The 21,333-nt window shown below is 46.7% G+C and overlaps 1 protein-coding gene across 1 annotated transcript; it reads left to right on the plus strand.

Annotated features, from left to right (window-relative positions):
- The first annotated feature begins 3,730 nt into the window (after positions 1-3,730).
- Positions 3,731-20,791, plus strand: AQP3 (aquaporin 3 (Gill blood group)). The gene is made up of 6 exons (XM_083575879.1): positions 3,731-3,927; positions 15,093-15,219; positions 15,828-15,965; positions 17,120-17,238; positions 17,369-17,586; positions 18,582-20,791. Exons 1-6 carry the CDS (start codon positions 3,820-3,822, stop codon positions 18,766-18,768), a joined length of 897 nt encoding a protein of 298 aa, XP_083432005.1. The 5' UTR covers positions 3,731-3,819; the 3' UTR covers positions 18,769-20,791.
- The last annotated feature ends 542 nt before the right edge of the window (positions 20,792-21,333 follow it).

Consider the following 21,333-nt stretch of genomic DNA (forward strand, 5'->3'; position numbering starts at 1 on the left):
AATCCCAAACCTGAAACTGGAAGTAGACGATCTGGAAAGGGCGCACACACCTCTAAGACCCATGCCAAAAGCCAACACCCCTCCACGAGACATCACTGTGTGCTTTGCCTGATACAAAAAGAAAGATGAAATATGGAACAACCTCAGAAACTCAACCAACCTCTGATATGGAGAAAACTCCATCCAGGCCTTTCAGGATTTATCGCAAGAGACCCTAAACCGATAGAGGAAACCTGCGCCCATGTATCCAATGCATAGCTGTCAACGTTTCCCTTTTTTAAAGGGAAATTCCCTTATTCCGAATAGGATTCCTCGCAAGAAAAGGGAAAAGTTGACAGCTATGATCCAGTGTCTTCAACAAGAAGGAATCAAGTACCGATGGGGCTTCCCCTTTCGCCTCGTTGTAACAGCTGACACAACACAGCACATGGCCACCAACATACCTGAAGCCCTGCAACTACTGGAGAACCTCAGACTCCACCAGAATGGCAACCATCAGACCCACCGAACGACAACCAAGATGAAAATACAGTGAACAACAGGAGAAAGAAGAAACAACAGAAATGACATGACAACGCAAACCAAGACAGTAAAGTACCACTCACAGAACAGCCCCGCCGAACACACAACACAAGACCATGAACCAACCTCAGCTAAACCCACACACCACAGATTGATAAGCCTGCAACATCAACTACTGCAGGTTCAGTCAAATGTGATGAAACAGCTGCTCAGTTTAGATCATCTGGTGCCAAATTTTGAACTTCTAGCCACAGACCATCAGAAGTCCTGCATGGATCTTGAACCCAGAATTTTGGAAGCAGAGCCCATGTCACTAGCTCCTTGCAGCGACATGGCAGTTCCGTAGTAGATCAACTGCTTTGTTTGCCGAATGTATCAGGTTCAGTTTCCCAGCATCTCCAAGCAGGGATGGGAACGTCCCTTGTCTAAAACCCAGCCCTGTTGACTTGTCAGACTTGGCAGTTTCCTATGGTGAGAACATAACTAGGAATCTGCGGCAGAGGGCCAGAGATTGCAGCTGAGGCTCTCTGTCCTCTTATCCCAGACATATGGAAACCTGCTCCCAGCTCCGTACATGCACAGAGAAGTTCTTTATAATTAACCATCATGTTCTGGTACAGTCAAACCTCGGCTGTTGAACGTAATCCATTCTGGAAGCCCGTTCGGCTTCTGAAACGTTCGACAACCAAATTGCGGCTTCCGATTGGTTGCAAAAGCTTTCTCCATTCAGCGGAAGCCGTGTTGGATGTTCAGCTTCCAAAAAACGTTTGAAAACCAGAGCATTTACTTCTGGGTTTTCGGCATTTGGGAGCTGAAGGTGTTTGGGAACTGAGGTTTGGCTGTATTCAAATGAGGCTCTGGGTCATAGTTCTCGGCTCAAATTATACAGAAAATAGCCAGGGGTTTAAGTTTCTGTTTCCTTCCTCTCTTTTTACATTGCCGTGCAACATCTTTAGAAATGACCTGGATGAAGGAATTGAGGGGGACGCTCATCAAATTTGCAGGTGACACCAAACTGGGAGGGGTAGCTAATGCCGCAGAATACAGATTCGGGGTTCAAAATGACCTTAATGGATTGGTGAACTGGGCTGAAAATAACAAAATGAATTTCAACAGTGACAAATGTGAGGTTCTACACTTAGAACCAGCTGAGCAAATATAAGGTGAGAGGCATCTGGCTTGCCAATAGTACATGTGGAAAGGATCTAGGGGTCTTGGTGGACCACAAGCTAAACATGAGCCAACAGTGTGATGCAGCAGCAAAAAAGCAAATGCTATTCTAGGCTGCATCAACAGAAGTATAGTGTCCAGATCAAGGGAAGTAATAGTACCTTGGTCAGACCTCACCTGTAGTACAGTGTCCAATTCTGGGCACCACAATTGAAGAAGGATGTTGACAAGCTGGGATGTGTCTACAATTCTATGATTCTTTGATTAATTTGCAGCCTCGTGAATCTGGTTTGTGATCCTGAACACTAAGGAAGATGACGCAGTCCTTTGAAAATGTGTCAGGCAGAAGGAGATATCTACCTGGAGCTACTGTACATTTGAAGCAGAACTTTTCCAAAGAACAGAGCAAAAATGATTTATCCTGCCATGGAACAGGTAATAGAATCGTATGATTGAAGACTTGGAAGGGACACAAAGGTAAGGTTATCAGATGTCCCTGTTTCCTGGGGACAGTCCCCGGATTCACAAATCAGTCCCCATACATAATCCATTGAAGTTGAAAAGTGTCCCCGGATTCACTGGAAAAAATCTGGTAACCTTACACAAAGGGCCATCTAGTTCAAAACCCCTGTGAGGCAGAAATCACAGCTAAGGAACTCCCAACAGCATTCTGCTGCCAAACAGCTCTGACAATCCATTTACTCAGAATCTCCTTTCTTGCCTTTAATCCATTGGTTTGGGTCCAGTCCTCAGGAGCAACAGAAAACAGGTTTGCTCCATCTTCTATATGACAGCCCTTTAGATATTCAAAGATGGCTGTCGTGTCAACTATCAGTCTCCTCTTTTCCAGGCTAAACATACCCAGCTCTTTCAACCATTCCTTGTAAGGCTTGGTTTCCAGACGCTTCATCACCTTGATCTCCCTCCTCTGCACACCTTCCAGCTTGTCGATATCCTTCTTAAATTGTGGTGCCTGGAACTGGATGCAGGACTCTAGGTGGGGTCTGAACAAGACAGAATAGAGCAGCCGCCAAGACCATATAACACCGGTCCTGAAAGACCTACACTGGCTCCCAGTATGTTTCCGGGCACAATTCAAAGTGTTGGTGCTGACCTTGAAAGCCCTAAAGGCCTCGGCTCAGTATACCGGAAAGAGCGTCTCCACCTCCATCGTTCTGTCCGGACACTGAGGTCCAGTGCCGAGGGCTTTCTGGCGGTTCCCTCACTGCGAGAAGCAAAGCTACAGGGAACCAGGAGGAGGGCCTTCTCGGTAGTGGCACCCGCCCTGTGGAACGCCGTCCCACCAGATGTCAAAGAGAACAACAACTACCTGACATTTAGAAGACATCTGAAGGCAGCCCTGTTTAGAGAAGTTTTTAATGTGTGACATTTTAATGTATTTTTAATCTTTGTTGGAAGCCGCCCAGAGTGGCTGGGGAAGCCCAGTCAGATGGGAGGGGTACAAATAAATTATTATTATTATTATTATTATTATTATTATTATTATTATTATTATTACTACAGTGGTACCTTGGGTTACATATGCTTCAGGTTACAGACTCCGCTAACCCAGAAATAGTACCTCAGGTTAAGAACTTTGCTTCAGGATGAGAACAGAAATCGGGCTCCAGCGGCGCAGCAGCAGCAGGAGGCCCCATTAGCTAAAGTGGTGCTTTAGGTTAAGAACAGTTTCAGGTTAAGAACGGACCTCTGGAACTAATTAAGTACTTAAACCGAGGTACCACTGTACTTCCCCTGATCTGGAGGGCGCCAGGTTGACAAACGCAGTGCCGCTGGTGGGATGAGTTGAATCAGTTGGGTTGTGGTTTTAACTGCACATGAGTAATACTACTGGAGGGGGTGGAGCAGAAGAGCTGGCAAAACCGCCCACTCAGCCTTACGCTGTCAAGAAAAAAAGGAAGAAGGAGTGGGAGAAATTGCAGTTGAAGATAAGTTGGTGAGGGTGGAGTTTTTCAGGGGAGGTGTGTCCAGGATTCCTCTCCCTTTCTGCACGTTTATAAGGCGAGGCAGGTCTGCTCCAGAGCTACAGAGAGCCAAGCTTGGAGAGCTGAGAGGGACTCTTGCTCAACTTGACACAGAAAGCAGAGAAGAGACCAGGCAGAGATCATGGGGCGGCAGAAGGACCTTCTCTCAGCCATTGGCTTGAGGCTGCGGATCAGGAATAGACTTATCCGTCAGGCCCTGGCTGAGTGTCTGGGAACCTTGATCCTGGTGGTAAGTGGATTTTGGGGGAGCAATGGGCTTGGGAGACAGGAGAAGTTTTGGATTTATTGTATTGCACAGACGTAAGAGTCCAGATTCAGATTCTCGGAAAAGTTGTGGGATAGTTTGTTGAGTGGTGATTCTGTGTGATCCTCAGAGGTTAAAAAGGGTTTGGCAGAAATTTTGGTTCTGGAAGACCCTCTTGCCTCTGCACAACTGCTTTTAACGGGATGTTTAGCAACAGAAATTCCCCTTTCCTTGTGTCCTGGTGGAAAGGGTTGTCTTCAGAAGCTAGGGAGGAATTGGAAATAAAACACTTTCAAAGGTCAAAATGTCTTAGAACAGGAAAGATTTTGAGTTACACAGAACGGCAGCAAACAGTCTTGAAGCGTTCTGTGTAACCTGAAAGCCTGCATGTTGACACAGCCAGCCAAACTGACTCTCCAAAAAGATAGAACTGCAGGCAAGTTTGCATTCAGCGCATGAATTCATAAGCAGAATTCTACAGTTAATATTCTTAGGAGCAATGTTTTGTTTTCACAATAGCCTTGTAAGGTATGCCCTCCTCATAAAATCCCGTTTCACAGATTGAGAACTGAGTCTAAGTGACTTTGCCAACATGGTGCTCTCCAGAAGTTTTGGACTACAACTGTAACCAGCACAGAGTTCGAAACAACTGGAGGCTACTAGGTTGGTAGAGGCAGTTTTAGGTGTGCACTTAAACTGTGAAAGTGGCCCCCACTTTTTGAGGGTGCCAACACCAGCAGTAGCTCCTGGCTGAGCAAGCCTTCACTGGCAAAATGACGCTTTGCACTGCATCATAAGCGAAAGAACCCCAAGTGCTTGCCCAGTTCGAAAGCATGTCAAAGTGCAAGTAGATAAATAGGTACCACTCTGGTGGGAAGGTAAACAGCATTTCTGTGCGCTGCTCTGGTTCACCAGAAGCGGCTTAGTCATGCTGGCCACATGACCTGGAAGCTGTACGCCGGCTCCCTCGGCCAATAAAGCGAGATGAGCGCCGCAACCCCAGAGTTAGCCATGACTAGACGTAACGGTCAGGGGTCCCTTTACCTTTACCTATGTAAATCTCACATGTAACTTGCAATAGCCCAGCTTGGCTCCTTTCTCTTCCAAAATGCACGAGGCAGCTATACTGTCAGAACCTGCAACCCCCCCCCCCAAACCAAACAACCCCCCCCCCAAAATCCTAGGAACTGTAGTTTGTTAAGAGTGCTGAGAAATGTGGCCCTGTGGAGAAATAAACTACAGTTCCTCGCATTCTTGGGAGCAGGAAAGTGTGGTTTACATGTGCTTTAAATGTACGGTGTGTACATAGCCTGAAAAACAGAATATATATGTTTTGTGTTGTTGTTTTTTAAAAACAACTTCTTTTAAGTTTGCCACTGTGAAAGAGGGATATACCATTGCAGAAACTGCTCAGCAGTTTTTCAAGGCAAATGCTCCCGAAGACTCTGAGCATCTGGGAGCTGTTGCTTAGCTGCATCCCTTTTTTAAAATCATTAAAAAAATCAGAGAAGTGGCTTCCAGATGACCTGCTCCTTGAGCATTCCCCATCTGCTTGCCCAAAGTCCGCTGGGTAGAGAGGTGGTACGGCGTCAGCCGTTGATGGAGCATTTGTTCTGAAATGTTTGCAGGGAGGTTAGACATTGTTGCATTAAGTGAGCGTCATCCTGTGCTTTCCAGCACATTTTCCTCCCTTCCCTTCCCTCGTCTCTAAAAACCTTACCTTTTTTGCGGGAATTGGACTTGTTTTGCTCAAATGGCACAACGTTAATTTGCTGGCAGGTGACTGAAAACCCACCTGAAAAAAGTGGCAGCCTGGAATTGTCTAGAGATGGGGATTCTGTGGAAATAGGTTGTCCGAAGGACCCCTATGTGTGTGGGTTGTGCGGTCAGTGCTGTTGGCTTTCCCTGTCGGGTGTGGTGGGTGTTTTCAGATGTATGTGTGTGTGTGTCACTTGCCATTGTCGACACAAATGTTCACAATTATCACAGCCCCAGTTGACTGCTTTGCCTCTCTGCTGGGAATGTGAGATTGGTCTGAATGGGTTTTACTTTGAAAGCCTTACTTGCTGCTGGTACCTCGGCACTCAACTGTTCAATTTATAGAAGGTCTAACATGGAGGAAGCTCTTCGATTGAACTCCTGGGGTCTCTAGGGAGGGCTAGAAGAGATCTGAAATACTGGAGAGCTGCTGTCCATTTCAGCTTCAGATTCCTCCTTTCAGTTCCCTCTGTCCTCACTCTCCAATGTGCTGGAGGGCTGTCACACTCACCAAGCACTGATGCATACCTCATTCCAAAAGCTGGAGAGAGATTCCCAGCTATCAGGACCCTGCCATTCGCCCCCATCGGCCAGCTCCCACCAGCCGCCGGGTATTATTCGGTAACAAGCCATCCTGCACAGGAATTTCTGGCCAGAAGCGCTAAGAATAAAATTATCTTCCATCTACCCCTGGGCTGAATTCCTGAAGGCCAGAGGTCTCGGGCTGTTGTAGCACAACTTGGTGGCAGAACCCCTGTCGTTTCACTGAGACCTGACTACACCTTTTCCATCTTCTAGCTCCTTATTTTTCAACTCCATTGACAGCTCCCTCCTACCCTTCCCATTTTAGCCATCTATTACCGGCTGCAATCGATTTTCATCAGGCACCAGCTCTCACCACTGTACTGCACTGTCTTGTTGGAAACCCAGCCAGATGGGCAGGGTAGAAATAAATTATTATTATTATTATTATTACTACACCCATGCAGATCTGCCATCTTGTACATGGCAATTTACTGGATAACTTTTTAAAAACCCAAACCCAAGCAGACAGGCCCCTGCCCCACAAAGGTTACAATTTAAAGTTTCACAGTAATGTGGGATCAGACATGGGGAACGGAGGGAAGGATGGAAAAGGCAAGGGCTAACTAATGATTTCGTGAAAAGCCTTTAAAATGGCATTAAAGAGGGAAGTCACTGTGCATAATTTCTCTATATGTATGCCCCGACTTCAGAGGGAATGGGAGGAGCTGTCTGTTAAGAGATCCTTCAGAGTGCTGGAAACAAGGAAGCGTTTTCAAAGTGTCCTGAAAGGCATCTGATCTGTTCCCAAGTTCAGCTTTCGTGGCAGAACGCCAGAGAAGCCCTTATAGGATTTAACTGAGTGAAAACCAGAGCTGTAAATTTAATTGATTAGAGCGCAATCCAAACCATGTCTCCTTAGAAGTAAATCCCTTTGAATTCAACAGCGGGGCTTGCTTCCAGGTAAATGGGGTTAGGACCACAGCCTTAGCTGGTTACATTAATCAGTTAGGAAGACCTCTCCAGGGACTGAAAAGACACCTGGGTGAATTAGCCAAAAGTTTCCCCTTCATAATGTATTATTTTAAATGTAAATATTTATTTTAAAAATTGCATCATTTTAAATGCAAGTGTTTATTAGGATGCATGAAGATGTGTGCAAATTAAATTATTGGACAGTCCAACCACAGCTGTCAACTTTTCCCTTTTTAAAAGGGAAATTCCCTTATTCCGAATAGGATTCCTCGCAAGAAATGGGAAAAGTTGACAGCTATGAGTCCAACCTGAGGCAGTTTACTCTGAAGTAAGCTACACTCTATTCAGTGGGGCTTCCTCCCAGGGAAGCATGCATAGGATTGCAATCTTAGACTGAAATCCTAGGAGGAGGTAGCACAACCAATGCACCAAATGAATACAGATCCAATACAGATTTAAAAGCTGCCTTTCCTCCCACCCCCAAGTTCCCTCTCTATTTTCCTGGCTCCTTCACTCATTCACTTCACATCCACTTTGCTCCAGGCAGTGGTGATGAGTTGCGCCATGATGGCTGGTTGTGGGCTGGGACTGGGAGCTTCTCTCGGCTGCTGGAGAAAACCTTCTGGGCTGAGCCAGGAGCTTCTTTCAGGCTGACCATTAGGTCCAGTTGTGACCAACTCTGGGGTTGCGGTGCTCATCTCGCTTTATTGGCCGAGGGAGCCGGTGTACAGCTTCCGGGTCATGTGGCCAGCATGACTAAGCCGCTTCTGGCGAGCCAGAGCAGCGCACGGAAACGCCGTTTACCTTCCCGCCGGAGTGGTACCTATTTATCTACTTGCACTTGATGTGCTTTAGAACTGCTAGGTTGGCAGGAGCAGGGACCAAGCAATGGGAGCTCACCCTGTCATGGGGATTCGAACCGCCGACCTTCTGATCACCCGCGTCTGAAGCCTTTTATACCTTGGGCCAAAGTTCCTCCTCCTCCTCTGGGGGCCCAGCTTGGTGGGGCTGAGGAGCAGGAGGGGGGAAGAGGCTGGCCATGGGGTGTGGCGCCCTGGGCCAAGCAGGAGGCCCCCATAGCTGCTTGTCTCGAGGAGCCATCAGGCCCCATCTGCTCTCTTTATCAGCTCCTCGCAGGCAGCAGGACCAGGCACTGAGCACACAGCCCAGGAGACGCCCTGGAAGCTCACAGTCCGAGAGCCATTCTGCAGGGGCAAAACACACCCCACAGACCCATTTAGACCCATTGCACAGATGAAGGCGCAATGGGAGCCGTAAGGGAAATGTCCTGGGTGACGCAAACCCAGAGCTCCTCTCAACGATCCCCCAAAAGGGGGGTCTAGGATTGGCAGGACTCTGGGGGAAGAGGGGCTGGAGTCTGGCTTGAAAGAGGGGGGCAGTGGTTTGTGGGGAACTGGGCCGGCCAGGAGGCAAGAGTTGGAGGCAGGCGAAGCTTCAGAGCTGGAGGAAGAGGAGGAGGAAGGGGCAAGGGCCAGGGGTTTCCTCACCCCCCTCTGCATCTCAAGTCTCTCAGAACCAGGAGAGGACTGAACAGGATTATTGGGGGTAAATTATCCTTGCAATTTCCACCCAGAGACAGGAGGCAAAGGGCTTCACTCGCAGTTCGTCTCAATACAATAATCTCCAAATGGGTCCGACCTTCAATGCCTAAAACTCCAAGGATCTAGAGATCACGCTAAGGGTGGCCAAATTCTGTGCGACTGCCATAAAACTCAGGGAACAAGCTGTCCTACCAAAATGATTAAGGTTTTAAATGACAATTTTAGGTTATATTTTAGTGATCAAGATTTAATATATATTTTTAATTGCCACTATATCTGAATTGTGTTTGTTATACCCAATTGCAATTCAATGGATTCCTCTTGTGTTTTATTATTTCCCTCATATTGTCAGTGAGCCGGAACTGGTCTGTGGCCATAATAAATTCAATTCAATACCTGGCTCTCGCTCTGGCATGGATTGTGGGAGGCAGGGAGGCGCTGAGTGCAAAAGCACCTTGCCTGCTGGAAACCCTCCTTAAGAAGCCGAGGTTCTCCTCCACCACCAATGCAGAGGGACTTCTGAGTAAACGTGTAAAACTCTGTGTGGTAATCTCAACTCGGGTTTCTTAAAGCCTTAGTGAGAACTTCAGCTTTTTCTGCAGTGAGAACTTTCACTCCTGTACGCCTTAGGGAATTCCTGCTTCTCAGAAAACGCTTCCATCAGTGCCAGGTTTAAGAAATTAATCTCAACACGCCCTGCAATCATTCGAGATCCATATCACATCTTCATTAGAGCAATGGAAGCCTGCAAAAGCCTCCAGGTGAAACAGTCCACCCTGTGAATGCTCCAAGGATTTGCTTTCAACAGGGAAACAGCTTCTATCGGAGTGTTTTTAAATGAGTAATAATATATAAGGAGTGTGGAGCTACAGGAAGATGAACTTTAGCAGGGACTAGTAGGCCCTTAAACATCTGCACAAGAGGCAGTAACTGTTGGGCAAGGTGTCTCTACCTGGAGGGCTTGTTATCTACCTGCGGGTACACACCCATCCGGCTCGGCAGGGCGGGGCAGCTGAGCACACAGCAGCCCCAATAAAATGGGACCCAAACCCCTGGAAGGAAAAAGAAAGGGGCAACTTCGAGAGTGCCATAAACTTGCAAAACAGCAGGGAGAAATGTCCTGTTGCAAAAGCCGCCTTGTTGCGTGAGGCCAAACCAGAGCGTTATGCACACAACTTGCAATTTTGTCGCCTTCTGCTGTGATCTTGATCTGGATGCAACTATGCCTGCCCCGAAAGCTGGATATTTGCATCAATAAGAAAGTTATAGAATCACAGATCTATAGAGTTGGAAGGGACCCTGATGATCATCTAGTCCAACCCCCTGCGATGATGATGATGATGATGATTTATTTATACCCTGCCCATCTGGCTGGGCTTCCCCAGCCACTCTGGGCGGCTTCCAACAGAATATTAAAATACAATAGTCTATTAAACATTAAAAGCTTCCCTAAACAGGGCTGCCTTCAGATGTCTTCTTAAAGTCTGGTAGTTGTTGTTCTCTTTGACATCTGGTGGGAGGGTGTTCCACAGGGCGGGTGCCACCACCGAGAAGTCCCTCTGCCTGGCTCCCTGTAACTTGGCTTCTCGCAGGGAGGGAACCGCCAGAAGGCCCGGCGCTGGACTTCAGTGTCCGGGTAGAACGGACAGAACAACCCCTGACAGATGGGCCATCCTGCCTCTGTTTAAAATTGAATGTTTTTAAATGAACGCACCACCTTCCAAGGGGGTCAGTTCCACTGTCAAACGGCCCTTGCCACCAGAAAGTTCTCCTCAATGTTTAATCGAAATCTCCTTCCTTGTCATTTGAATCCGTTGTTTGGGCAGCTGTGCCTGCGTGGGAACACCAGTGCAGCTCTTTGCAGGACTTGCTGTGCTGAGTTGCAACCGCATGACCTTACGCATCAGTAGAACTTACGATATTGCACCCCTCTGAGAGTCCTGTGCTGTGCAGCTGATCCCTAACCTCTTCTCCCCTCAAATCTTGGGGTGCTGGCCTGTTTGCATTGCCAGATGCCCCGCTTTGTTCTCTGGTGGCGAACACTATTCGCTTCTGAACCAGATGCAAGGATAAAGTCCTGCCTGGAAGTCGCTTCTTAATCCTCCGCTCTCTTTTCCTGCCTTTGCTAAAGTGTCCAGATCTTTTGTAGTGACATCTGGAAGAAAGTTTTTTTTTAAGGGGGGGAGAGTTCAAAGGGGGAAGGCAAACATCTGGGATTTCCCTGCTTGCCGTTAAGAGAGTGATCTGAAGGTGGCTTCCTAACACAGAGGAAGTTGGAGGCAGCGATGCTTCCGAATGCCATTTTCTGGAAACCACAAGAGGGGAAATTGAGCTCTTGGGCTTGCAGGCATCTGGTTGGCTACTGTTGGAACAGAATACAATTGGCCTGATCCAGCAGGATCCTCTCCTTATGTTCTTACGATATGATTTACCGTATTTTTCGCTCTATAAGACGCAGCAGACCACAAGACGCACCTAGGAAAACAAGAAAAAAAATATTCTGAATCTCAGAAGCCAGAACAGCAAGAGGGATCGCTGTGCAGTGAAAGCAGCAGCAATCCCTCTTGCTGTTCTGGCTTCTGCGCAGCCTGCATTCGCTCCATAAGATGCACACACATTTCCGCTTACTTTTTAGGAGGGGAAAAGTGAGTCTTATAGAGCAAAAAATACGGTATCCCAGACTTGCTCACACTCATGCCATTTGGACTTCTTACTGTGGTCACAGAGAGATTGAGGCATCTCATTCAAGAGCAGAGATTTGCGCGTGCGCACGCGCGTGCGCACACACACACACACATAGAGAGAGAGAGAGAGAGAAGTTTTCTCTCCTCAATTTAGTCCCCAGATCCGATGCACTATGACAGCTTCAACCATCCTGGTGGTCTCCAGACCCTCCATCTGCCCTGATTTCCAGGGACAACTGTGGAATTACAGAAGCCATCTCTGTTTGTGATTTCATCCCCAAAAGTTCTGCTTTTCGATGTCCCTATTTTCACTGAAGAAATGTTAGAGAGGATGCTATCAGCCTCAGCCAGCCTGGCCACAGGAGCGGTAATCAAATACACCTGGAGGGCACCAGGTTGGGGAAGATTGCATTGTGCAGGTGGCAGGCTTGGAAGGTTTTTCTTCCAACCCATCCTCTTCCAAAGGTTAAAGAAACTCGCAGTTGCACTCAAATTTGCTTACTTTAAAAGAGATTTTCTTTTAGCCAATCCGAAAAGGTTTGCACTTCTGTTCACTTGCACCGAAGCCCCACCTCCTGAAAAGACTTGAGCAACATAGCAGCACAGAAAGCTGTCTTCTTCTGAGCTGCGCCATCTAGCTAGTATTGTCTGCACTGACTGGCAGCAGTTATCTGGGCTTTCAGGAAGGTTTTCTCCCAGGCCTCTTTGGAGAAGCCAGGGATTAAGCCTACGACCATCCACATGCAAGGAAGATGTCTGCCACTGAACTATGGCCTTCTCCAGCTGCAACACACCGGCCACCAGCAGAGATTTGCAGAATGTGTGCTGCAGCCATCACCAGTGGCAAGCAAAGCCCTCTTGTTCCAGGGCGCCAGATTTTTAAACTTTAAGGTGAACTGATCCCTCACCTCCTCTTTGCGTGAAGGGATCTCGTCGCTAGGAGCTCAGAACCTCTATTCCTTTAAATGTCAGCCTTTCGTGTTTTTAACTGGGTGTTTGTGACGGATGGCCTAGCTGACTGATTTTGGCAGGTTGGATTAGCATTAGCTGGTATTTGCTGTTGTTTAGGCACCGCAACAAAGGAGAGCTGTGAAGAGAGGAGGCTTGGCTGTTTTTCAAAAAGAGCAGCGCTGGAGAAAGGCAAACACAGACGGATCTGCCCCATGGGGCCGCTCTCCCTTGGGCAGTCCTCCTGTCAATCACCACGGAGGGCTCTTCCACACTTGCACGTGGCCCATGTTTTATTCTCTTTGTCCAGAACGAGAGGTTTTTTCCTTTGCCTTGCCGCTTTCCCAGGGAAAACCCACCGTTTGCTGCTGAATCGGAACAAATGTCAATCTTCAGAAAACCCGACTGATTTCTGTGATGATTCAGAAGTAAACAGTGGGCTTTCCTGGAGGAAATGGCGGGGAAATGAAAAACTTCTTGCATGGGAAAGTGGAATTGTGGGTGAAGGAGAGCTGTCTGTTCTCTTCCTGATGCCTTTTACGTGGAAAAACACTCTGATAAATTGTGCTCTAAATTGTGCAAATGGGTGGCACACAATTTGGGGTGCCATTTAGACTTTGCACCCCAGGCTCCGTAAATCTCTGGGCTGACCCCTACTCTGGGACAAAAGTTTCCTGCGTGCTCTTAGCATAGCTGTCAACTTTTCCCTTTTCTTGCGAGGAATCCTATTCGGAATAAGGGAATTTCCCTTAAAAAAAGGGAAACGTTGACAGCTATGGCTCTTAGCAACATTGGGCTCAGGAGGAAATAAGTTTCAAGAAATGCGGGGTTTTGTGGCCTGTCAGTCACTCCTTTTAATCTCCATCTCTCACGCTCCACTATGTGAGGCCGTTCTCTAATTCAAGGTCTCGGAGCCTCGAGATTTGACAAAAGCCTTGAGCAACTCCGACTGAGCCAGGTTTCATTGTTCAAAAGAATCCAGTTTTCCCGGAAGCTTTGAATCGACCCCTGTTGCTGCGGTTAAGGCTGGTTTGCAAAGGCTGTTTGCGCTTCATGCTTCGTCACCTTGACCTCCCTCACAGGGAAGTTGTGACTTTGGGCGATAACATTCTTTCTGGGCTAGTCGAACATACACACTGCAAAGACTTTTGTGTGTGTGTGTTTGTCCTGTACTGATTCAGAGGTCGTAGGACAAAGTTGAAGGAAAAATAACCCTTCGGAGCTCTTTGTGTCCAAAAAGGAGCAGAAAAACAAGGAGGGGGGGGGGAACCACTTTGTCTGTTTAAGGAAGGGGAGGAACCCTAATCATAAAGGCAAACAGAGGACTGGCTTGCATAATGCAGAAATAAAAGTTCTTTTCTGTAGGCACGCTGATAAACTTATCCATTACACTGTGCATACAGCGTACTTCAAAATCACTAAAGTCCACATTCTGTGCCAAGCTAATCAAAACTGTGCTGCAGGAAATGTGGAATTATGCAGCCTGTTGTGACTGAAGAAATTCAGCTCTTTTGCTTGGTTATTCTACTGTCCATCTTGAGATTTTTGGATTGAAGCTTTGCTAACGTATATAGCACGTGTGCCAATCAGATGGCCGGATCCTGTGTCTCAAATATCATGCTGGTTCCTGTGTGCCCAGTGTATATATCTTTGTTTTATACCCAGCCGTCGATTCTGTTGTCAGCAGCTGTTGAAGCCTGCCTGCCATGTGGGCTATGCGATAATGTGGCAGAATGATAATTCATTCCAAGCTGAGCTAGGCTGCAGTTCTTGGATGTTCTGTGTTTTTCTCCCTGGTGCTTTCAGTGGGACTGAGGATGCAACATTGTCTAGCCTCCCTGAAAGCAAGACATTAAGCAGACCTTGTTTTCTGATTTTCCCACAAACAAGTTAAGGTGAATGCTCAATACACAAATGTTTGGAAGTAGCCTAGAATTTTTGGATTTGTGAAGATCTGCATGATTCGTGGCTCAGCAGATTGACACAAATGTTTTTCTACTTCTGAATTGTGATATTTTGGAGGATATTTAAATCCATAGTTATAGATCCAAACTACAGGCTACTAATCAAAACAAGATCAACAATGTATTTAAATCCATGTGAGATATCGACATCTCTTTTAGCACTTTTTGTAGTGCATAGATGCAAAAAAGGAATCTTGGTTTGGTTTTGATTTTAAATTTCAGCCTGCCTTCATTCCAGGTTTGCAAAAGTTGCGCTAGCCAGCAAACCATCAGCTACTTCAATAGACTGTCTTGCCCCACCTGCATGTTACAGGTGGGATGTCCTTCCTTCATCATTTTCAAAACACCACTTATTATTAAGCATTTAAAAAAAACTAAACAAAAACAACAACTACACAAATTCCCCAATGAAATCAGAGCCAACAATTTACATTTTGAAAAACTGCTCCAGGACAGAAGGCATGAGTTAGTGACATCACTGCTTCCCGCCAATCAGTGCTGTGCACAACCAACTTCCGCTGTAAACACTCTAAACTGGGTTTTCCTAAGCTCAGTTTAGGATGGAAGGTTGTACACCTGAGAATGTGGTTAGTGAGCATCTGCAGCGGGATCACCTCTTAGAATGCCTGAAGAATAGAAAGGGAAATCACTGGGTGCCTTTCATAAAGCAAAGTTATACTTTGGTGCTGCTAGATCCATGAAACTGGATTTGACCAAGATTTTTTTCCTCCTTTCAGGTGTTTGGTTGTGGTTCAGTGGCCCAGTCCATACTCAGCGGTGGAAAAAGCGGACAGTTCCTGACCATCAACCTGGCTTTTGGCTTTGCTGTGACACTTGGAATTCTGATTGCTGGACAGATCTCTGGTATGTGCCTGAACTTTATGATAGGACACAGATTTGGCCACAGTTGACTAAGGACCTCCCATTGTGAAATTTAGGTCCGCCTGAATCTTACTGTCTGTCAGTAGGTATTCCCTGCGCCTTCCAGGAACTGAGAGCAGCACTTGAAGGCTGCAGCCCCAGGCTCACTTACTTGGGAGGAAACCTCACGGGATATGGATTTATCTTATTCTAAAGCAGACATGCATTTAAATTTAAGTCATGTGTGATGAGAGAACTCTTGCGCAGTAGCTTACTTTGCATAATTGAGGCAGGGGTTTAAGTGGTTTAAATTAGACATAAATTAAACTTGCTCCAGCTTTGCATTACCCTGAAACAAACTTGTCCTCTTTCCAAGAAGCAACCTTTGCGTCAAGACTTTGACATGTTTAGTCATGTCACGAGAAGGATCCCTGATCCTTGGAGGCTTGCACCACCTATGAGATGTCCCCAGTAATATGAGCAGCCTTACAACCATAGAATTGTACAGTTGGAAGGCTCACCTAGCCCAACTCTCTGCGGTGCAAAGCCCTCTCCATCTTATGCGTGCCTGGAAACAAAACAAGCACCCTAACCATGGCATTTTTCCACAGGTGCCCATTTGAACCCTGCTGTCACCTTCGCTATGTGCCTTATGGCCCGGGAACCTTGGCTCAAGTTGCCCATTTATTCCTTAGCACAAACCATCGGGGCATTCCTGGGAGCGGGTATCGTCTTCGGCTTGTACCATGGTAAGTGAGCAAGCGCATGGGTGGAGCATGTCTTCCTGAGCCTCTGGAACCTGCCTTTCCTTCTGACTTAGATCTGGAATGGTAATGGGGACTTGAAATCAGCACAGTTCCTTCATAAGAGTTTTAGGACATGGGAGTTTAATTCAGGGCAGGAATTACCGTATTTTTCGCTCTATAAGATGCACCAGACCATAAGATGCACCTAGTTTTCGGAGGAGGAAAACAAGAAAAATAATATTCTGAATCCCAGAAGCCAGAACAGCAAGAGGGATCTCTGCTTTCACTGCGCAGCGATTCTGGGATAGCCGTGCAAAGCCTCTTCAGGGCAGCCGGAGCGTTCCTTCCACTGCCCTGAGGAGGCTTCGCACGGCTATCCCAAAAGCCAGAACAGTAAGAGGGATATCTGTGCAGTGAAAGCAGCAATCCCTCTTGCTGTTCTGGCTTCTGGGATAGCTGCGCAGCCTGAATTCACTCCATAAGACGCACACACATTTCCCCTTACGTTTTAGGAGGGAGAAAGTGCGTCTTATAGAGCGAAAAATACGGTATTTTGCATCATTTCTCCTCTGGTCTGGTGGGGCTCCTCTTTCCTTTGGTGGGCAGGCAAAGTGAACAGTGTTTAGATCTTGGCCCTGGAGGGGGAATAACCCTTTTTCCATAGAACCTTACAAACCTCAATGTTAGAATGAGGGAATCAAGACCAGCTGCAACTGAGCTGAAGGAATACACATTGAGGTCCTGTTGCCTTTAAAGCTGAGACTTTGCCTAGAGTCCCCCCAGTTAGTGCACTGGGATTCAGGGATGGGGAATTTCCTGCGGTCCTGTTGGATTCCAACTCCCACTAACCCCAGCTAGCCTGACCAAGGGATGATGGGAGTTGTTGTCCAACAACTTCTTGGGTGTGTGTGATTTTCCTGGTTTAAACATAAATGAATTTTCCCCCCAATAGCCAACTTTGTTTCTTAAAAACAAATAATTTTTTAAAAACCAACCCTTTGGGGGAGCACAGGATCCCCATCCACGCTGTATCCTATCTACTGATATATCCCCCCTCAAGAGTAAGACTAATCTTCACCATATATTTATGATATAAAGAAACTGGGAATGGTGGCAAGGCTTTGATGAGATGTCTACTTTGTTTCCTTTTTTTCTAGATGCTATTTATGAGTTTGGTGGGAGCCAGCTATTAGTCACGGGTGCCAACGCCACCGCAGGGATATTTGCTACTTACCCTTCAAAGCACTTGACCCCCGTCAATGGATTTTTTGACCAGGTAAGAATGGGAGGGCTTTTGTAAGGCATTCCGAGCCAAAAGAGCCTGAATGCTGTAAGAAGTGCAACAGGGAGACAATTTGAGGCGGAGGAAAACCACATTCTCATCTCTTCCTCCTTCCCCTTCTCAGTTCATTGGCACAGCAGCCCTGCTCGTCTGCGTCTTGGCTATCGTGGACCCCCACAACAACCCAGTCCCCAAAGGACTGGAGGCTTTCACCGTTGGCTTTGTCATCTTGGTCATTGGAACATCCATGGGCTTCAACTCTGGATATGCCGTCAACCCGGCTCGAGACTTTGGACCCCGTCTCTTCACTGCCATTGCTGGCTGGGGCTCAGAGGTTTTCACGTAAGTTGATGTGCCTTCACAGTAGATCATGGGTGGTCCTCCAGAGGTTGCTAGACTACAACTCCCACCATCCCTGGCCTTGCCCATGGTAGCTTAGGCACATAAGAGCTGGAGGGCTGGTTCTTTATCCTTGCAGAAAACGTCATCAACAGGACTTTGCTTGCGTTTGTTTTCATTAAAATTTTCATTTGTGAGCAGGGAGCTCGTAATAATGAACTCTGGCTTGGGAACATCACAACTGCTATTGTTACAAAGGCTGGTGTTTTGGAGGTGCTATCGCATAAATAGCTGCCCTCCAGCAGTTTCGGACTCCAGCTCCGATCAGCCCCACCTAGCATAGCCAGCGGTCAAGGATGATGGGAATTGTAGTCCACAACTTTGGGGAGGCATCTGAAGCTCAAGCACTTTCAGTGTTTTGTTGTTGTTGTTTTTTACTGGGACACACTGACAGCAACTGGAGACTTTTATGGGTGGCTTTTGGACTTTGATCCGCCTTCCTAAAATTTGGAGCATCCTTTAATGATGGAAAGTTAGTGTCCGAGGCTCAATATCCCTGTCAAGACATAGTCCTGGTCTATGCGCCTAGGTAGGATCTGAGGACAATTTAATTGCAAGCAAGGCCTTGGCTGACCTCCTGAGAGATATTTTTGAGGTCGACACCATCCATGGAGTCTCATGTATCAGCTGCCATTGTGAGAGGGAGGAGTTTAGGATTGCTCAATGGAGGATGTTTGAGTTAGAGTGATATTTTCCATTTTTTTTTGAAAACTAAATGAAGCTAAATTCCAGGTGTCCTTGGACCTCAGGTCTACTTTTAGGGAAAAAACTGAATTACTGACAGGAGAGACTGTCACTGGATGGGGAGTGCTTCCTGAGATGGGACAGGTAGTCTCTTCTGAGAGGAGAAATGGGCCTTGAGGCAATTTCGGATAGAATGCCAGATTGGCCGACCTTCCTATCTCACCCATCCATTTCCTTGTGTTTGCCTCTCACAGGACTGGCAGGGGCTGGTGGTGGATCCCCATCGTGGCTCCTTTCCTCGGAGCCACGGCCGGCGTGCTGGTCTACCAGCTGATGATCGGTTGCCATGACGAACCGCCTCAGCACCACCTTCACCAACACGAAGGCGACGAGGAGGAAGCCGTCAAGCTGTCCAAGGTGAAGCAGAGGGACAACGTTTGAGGCTCCCTGCAGAAGCGCGACCACCCCTTGGTGTGCCAATGGACTTTTTTTTGTTACAAAAACCAACCAAAAAACCCAAAAAAAAATAAACAAAGGACTGAAAGAACCAAAAAGAAGAGAGCAAGACACACAGTTAGGAATTTCTTCTCCTTACACCCATTCCCCCCCCCCCCACTTTGCCTCTGCTTTCCCCAATTGCTACGCCACCCTTGGTTCATTTGCTTTACAAAGTATGCTGCAAGCTTGAGGATTTGGGGCCTCACTCTGGCTGCACTGGGGAATAGTGTCATCATAGCTGTCAACTTTCAGATTTGAAAATAAGGGATCAGCAGCCTCACCTGTCCCGGGGATAGTCTACGGGATAGCTAACAATCTGGGATAGCAGCGGGAAACGGCGCAGGAATAAGGGAATTTCCCACAAAAAAAGGGAAGGTTGACAGCTATGGAAGTCATTAAAGCATTAAGGCCTTCGAAGCCTGAATCCTACTTTTCCCAATTACCAACAACTCCAAACCTCACTCTTGGCTCCCTGACCTTTGGCAAGATGCATGCAAGCACATATTGATGCGGGAACACCTTTCTAAATAGTTTTGGGGTGACCAGGTGGGTTAGAGTTAGGAAAAGTATTATGCCATTGCTGCCTATTCCTCCACGGGACAAATCTCTGCAGGGCTGGTGTCATCTCCTGGCTGCCCAGGTGGGGTTATGGACCTTGCCTGGCCAATCTTTTCCTCAGAACAAGCTATAGCAGAGGAAAGATTTCACGGGCAGGAGTGATTTCGAGCTCTTTTAGGGATGGGCATGAGAAACCACTGCCTGGAACGTCAACGGAATAAAAAAGACGAGGCGTTGGGAGAACCTGAAGGAGATGTTGGTTTTCATAGGGTGCAAGATTCATTACAGAGGCTCTTTGCCGCATCAAGCTTTGTAAATATAAAGATGTAACACCTTGTTATGTTCTGTCACAGTGTCCGGGCTTTGAAAAATGTGTGTGTGTGTTAGAGAGAGAGAGCATGTAAATTGAGTTTTTACTTCAGGGTGTTTTATATATATATATATATATATATATATATATATATATATATATATATCAATGCCCCTTTACACATATCCCTAGTTAGCGAGTTTTCAGCTCCATTCATGCCGGCTACAATTCTACACCCTTGAAATCAAGAAGCATAAAGGCCCTTCACTCTCTTGTGGTCTTTTATTGCGATAAACACTAATTCCACCCTAGGCACTCGTTGCAGAAAATGTTGGGATAAAATGGTGCCTGGAACGATGCGGAATTTATGGCGGTGCCGGCAGTTTCCTCGCACAGGGAGCTGAGCTGAGAGCCCACAAAATAACAATAAATAAATAACAAATTATTGTGAAAATAATAATTTTTTTGGAGGGGGGGCTGCCAAATGTTGTCCTCGCTCAGGGCACCATATTACCACGCCAGGAACCTGGAAAGCCAGCTCATTGGTCCATCCGCCAATTGTCTTCACCAATTGGCAGCAGCCTTCCAGGACACATTCCCAGCCGTAGCTTGAGATGCCAGGATTCGAACCTGATTCCTACGTGACTCCACTTAGCATTCATGCCTATGACACAGAGGCATCCCCCGCAGGACCCAACATGGGAGACCTTCTCCGTTTGGCAAAGCAGAGCGGTATTACCTGTTAGGTACACTTTTGGGATGCTCAGAACTGGGCTTCTTCTCGCCCTAAGGCTGTTGTTTTGTTGCATGACACCAATTTATAAGGCAACCAGGTGTCGCTAAAATGTTTTCAATTGAGATTTTAAATAATGCACGGCATTCCTTGGATCGGAACATCGCCCCTCTTGTGGGGGGAATTATTCCTGTAAGGAAGGGTAAAAAAACATCAGGCGTGTGCTTCCCACCCAGCCCGATTTGATGCATAGCTGCAGTCCGCCGTGTTGCTCCAATACAATTTGTAATGTCTACAACATTTGTAATGTATTTCCAATTTGTCTTTGTTTTTTTAATAAAAATAAATGCATATATAAATTGTCTCATTACAGTCTTCGGGGTTTCCTTTTTCAGTTGGTCAGTAATAAAAGTTGGTGGAAAATGCAAAAATAAATAAAAATGCCCAGCAGATTAAAAAAAAAAACACCTGTGCTACTAGATCCCAGAGGTCTGGTGAGATTGACTCATCGGCAGATAGATTGCTGCTTTCTTAGGGTTGCCATATGTCCTCTTTTTCCAGGGCACACCCTCTTTTTCTGGGAGTAAAATTTCTGTCCGGATGGATTTTTAAAATTGTCTCTGCCTTTGCGTTTTGGATGAGACATAGACATAACTTGAAGACTTGCTCTCCTCTCCTCTTCTCCCACCCCCTTCAGCAATGTATCACAGCTTATATAGCCTACATATAGTAGGGGTATTTAAAATGAGAGTCATCTTAGCATCCTCATTTTTGTTCTTCAAAATATGGCAACCCTAGCTTTCATAGAATTATAGAATTGTAGAGTTGGAAGGGACCACAAGGGTCATCTAGTCCAACCCCCTGCAATGCAGGAATATTTTCCCCAACGTGGGGCTCAAACCCATGA

The sequence above is a fragment of the Podarcis filfolensis genome (genome assembly GCF_964270895.1).
Source record: "Podarcis filfolensis genome assembly, chromosome: 11".
Lineage (NCBI taxonomy): Eukaryota > Metazoa > Chordata > Lepidosauria > Squamata > Lacertidae > Podarcis > Podarcis filfolensis.

What these genes read in the sequence shown, in the direction of transcription:
- AQP3 (XM_083575879.1), top strand. Translation starts at nt 3,820, where the DNA reads ATGGGGCGGCAGAAGGACCTTCTCTCAGCCATTGGCTTGAGGCTGCGG. An exon ending in GATTGCTGGACAGATCTCTG is followed by an intron (nt 15,220 to 15,827) that starts GTATGTGCCTGA and finishes ATTTTTCCACAG; the next exon opens with GTGCCCATTTGAACCCTGCT. An exon ending in CGTCTTCGGCTTGTACCATG is followed by an intron (nt 15,966 to 17,119) that starts GTAAGTGAGCAA and finishes CTTTTTTTCTAG; the next exon opens with ATGCTATTTATGAGTTTGGT.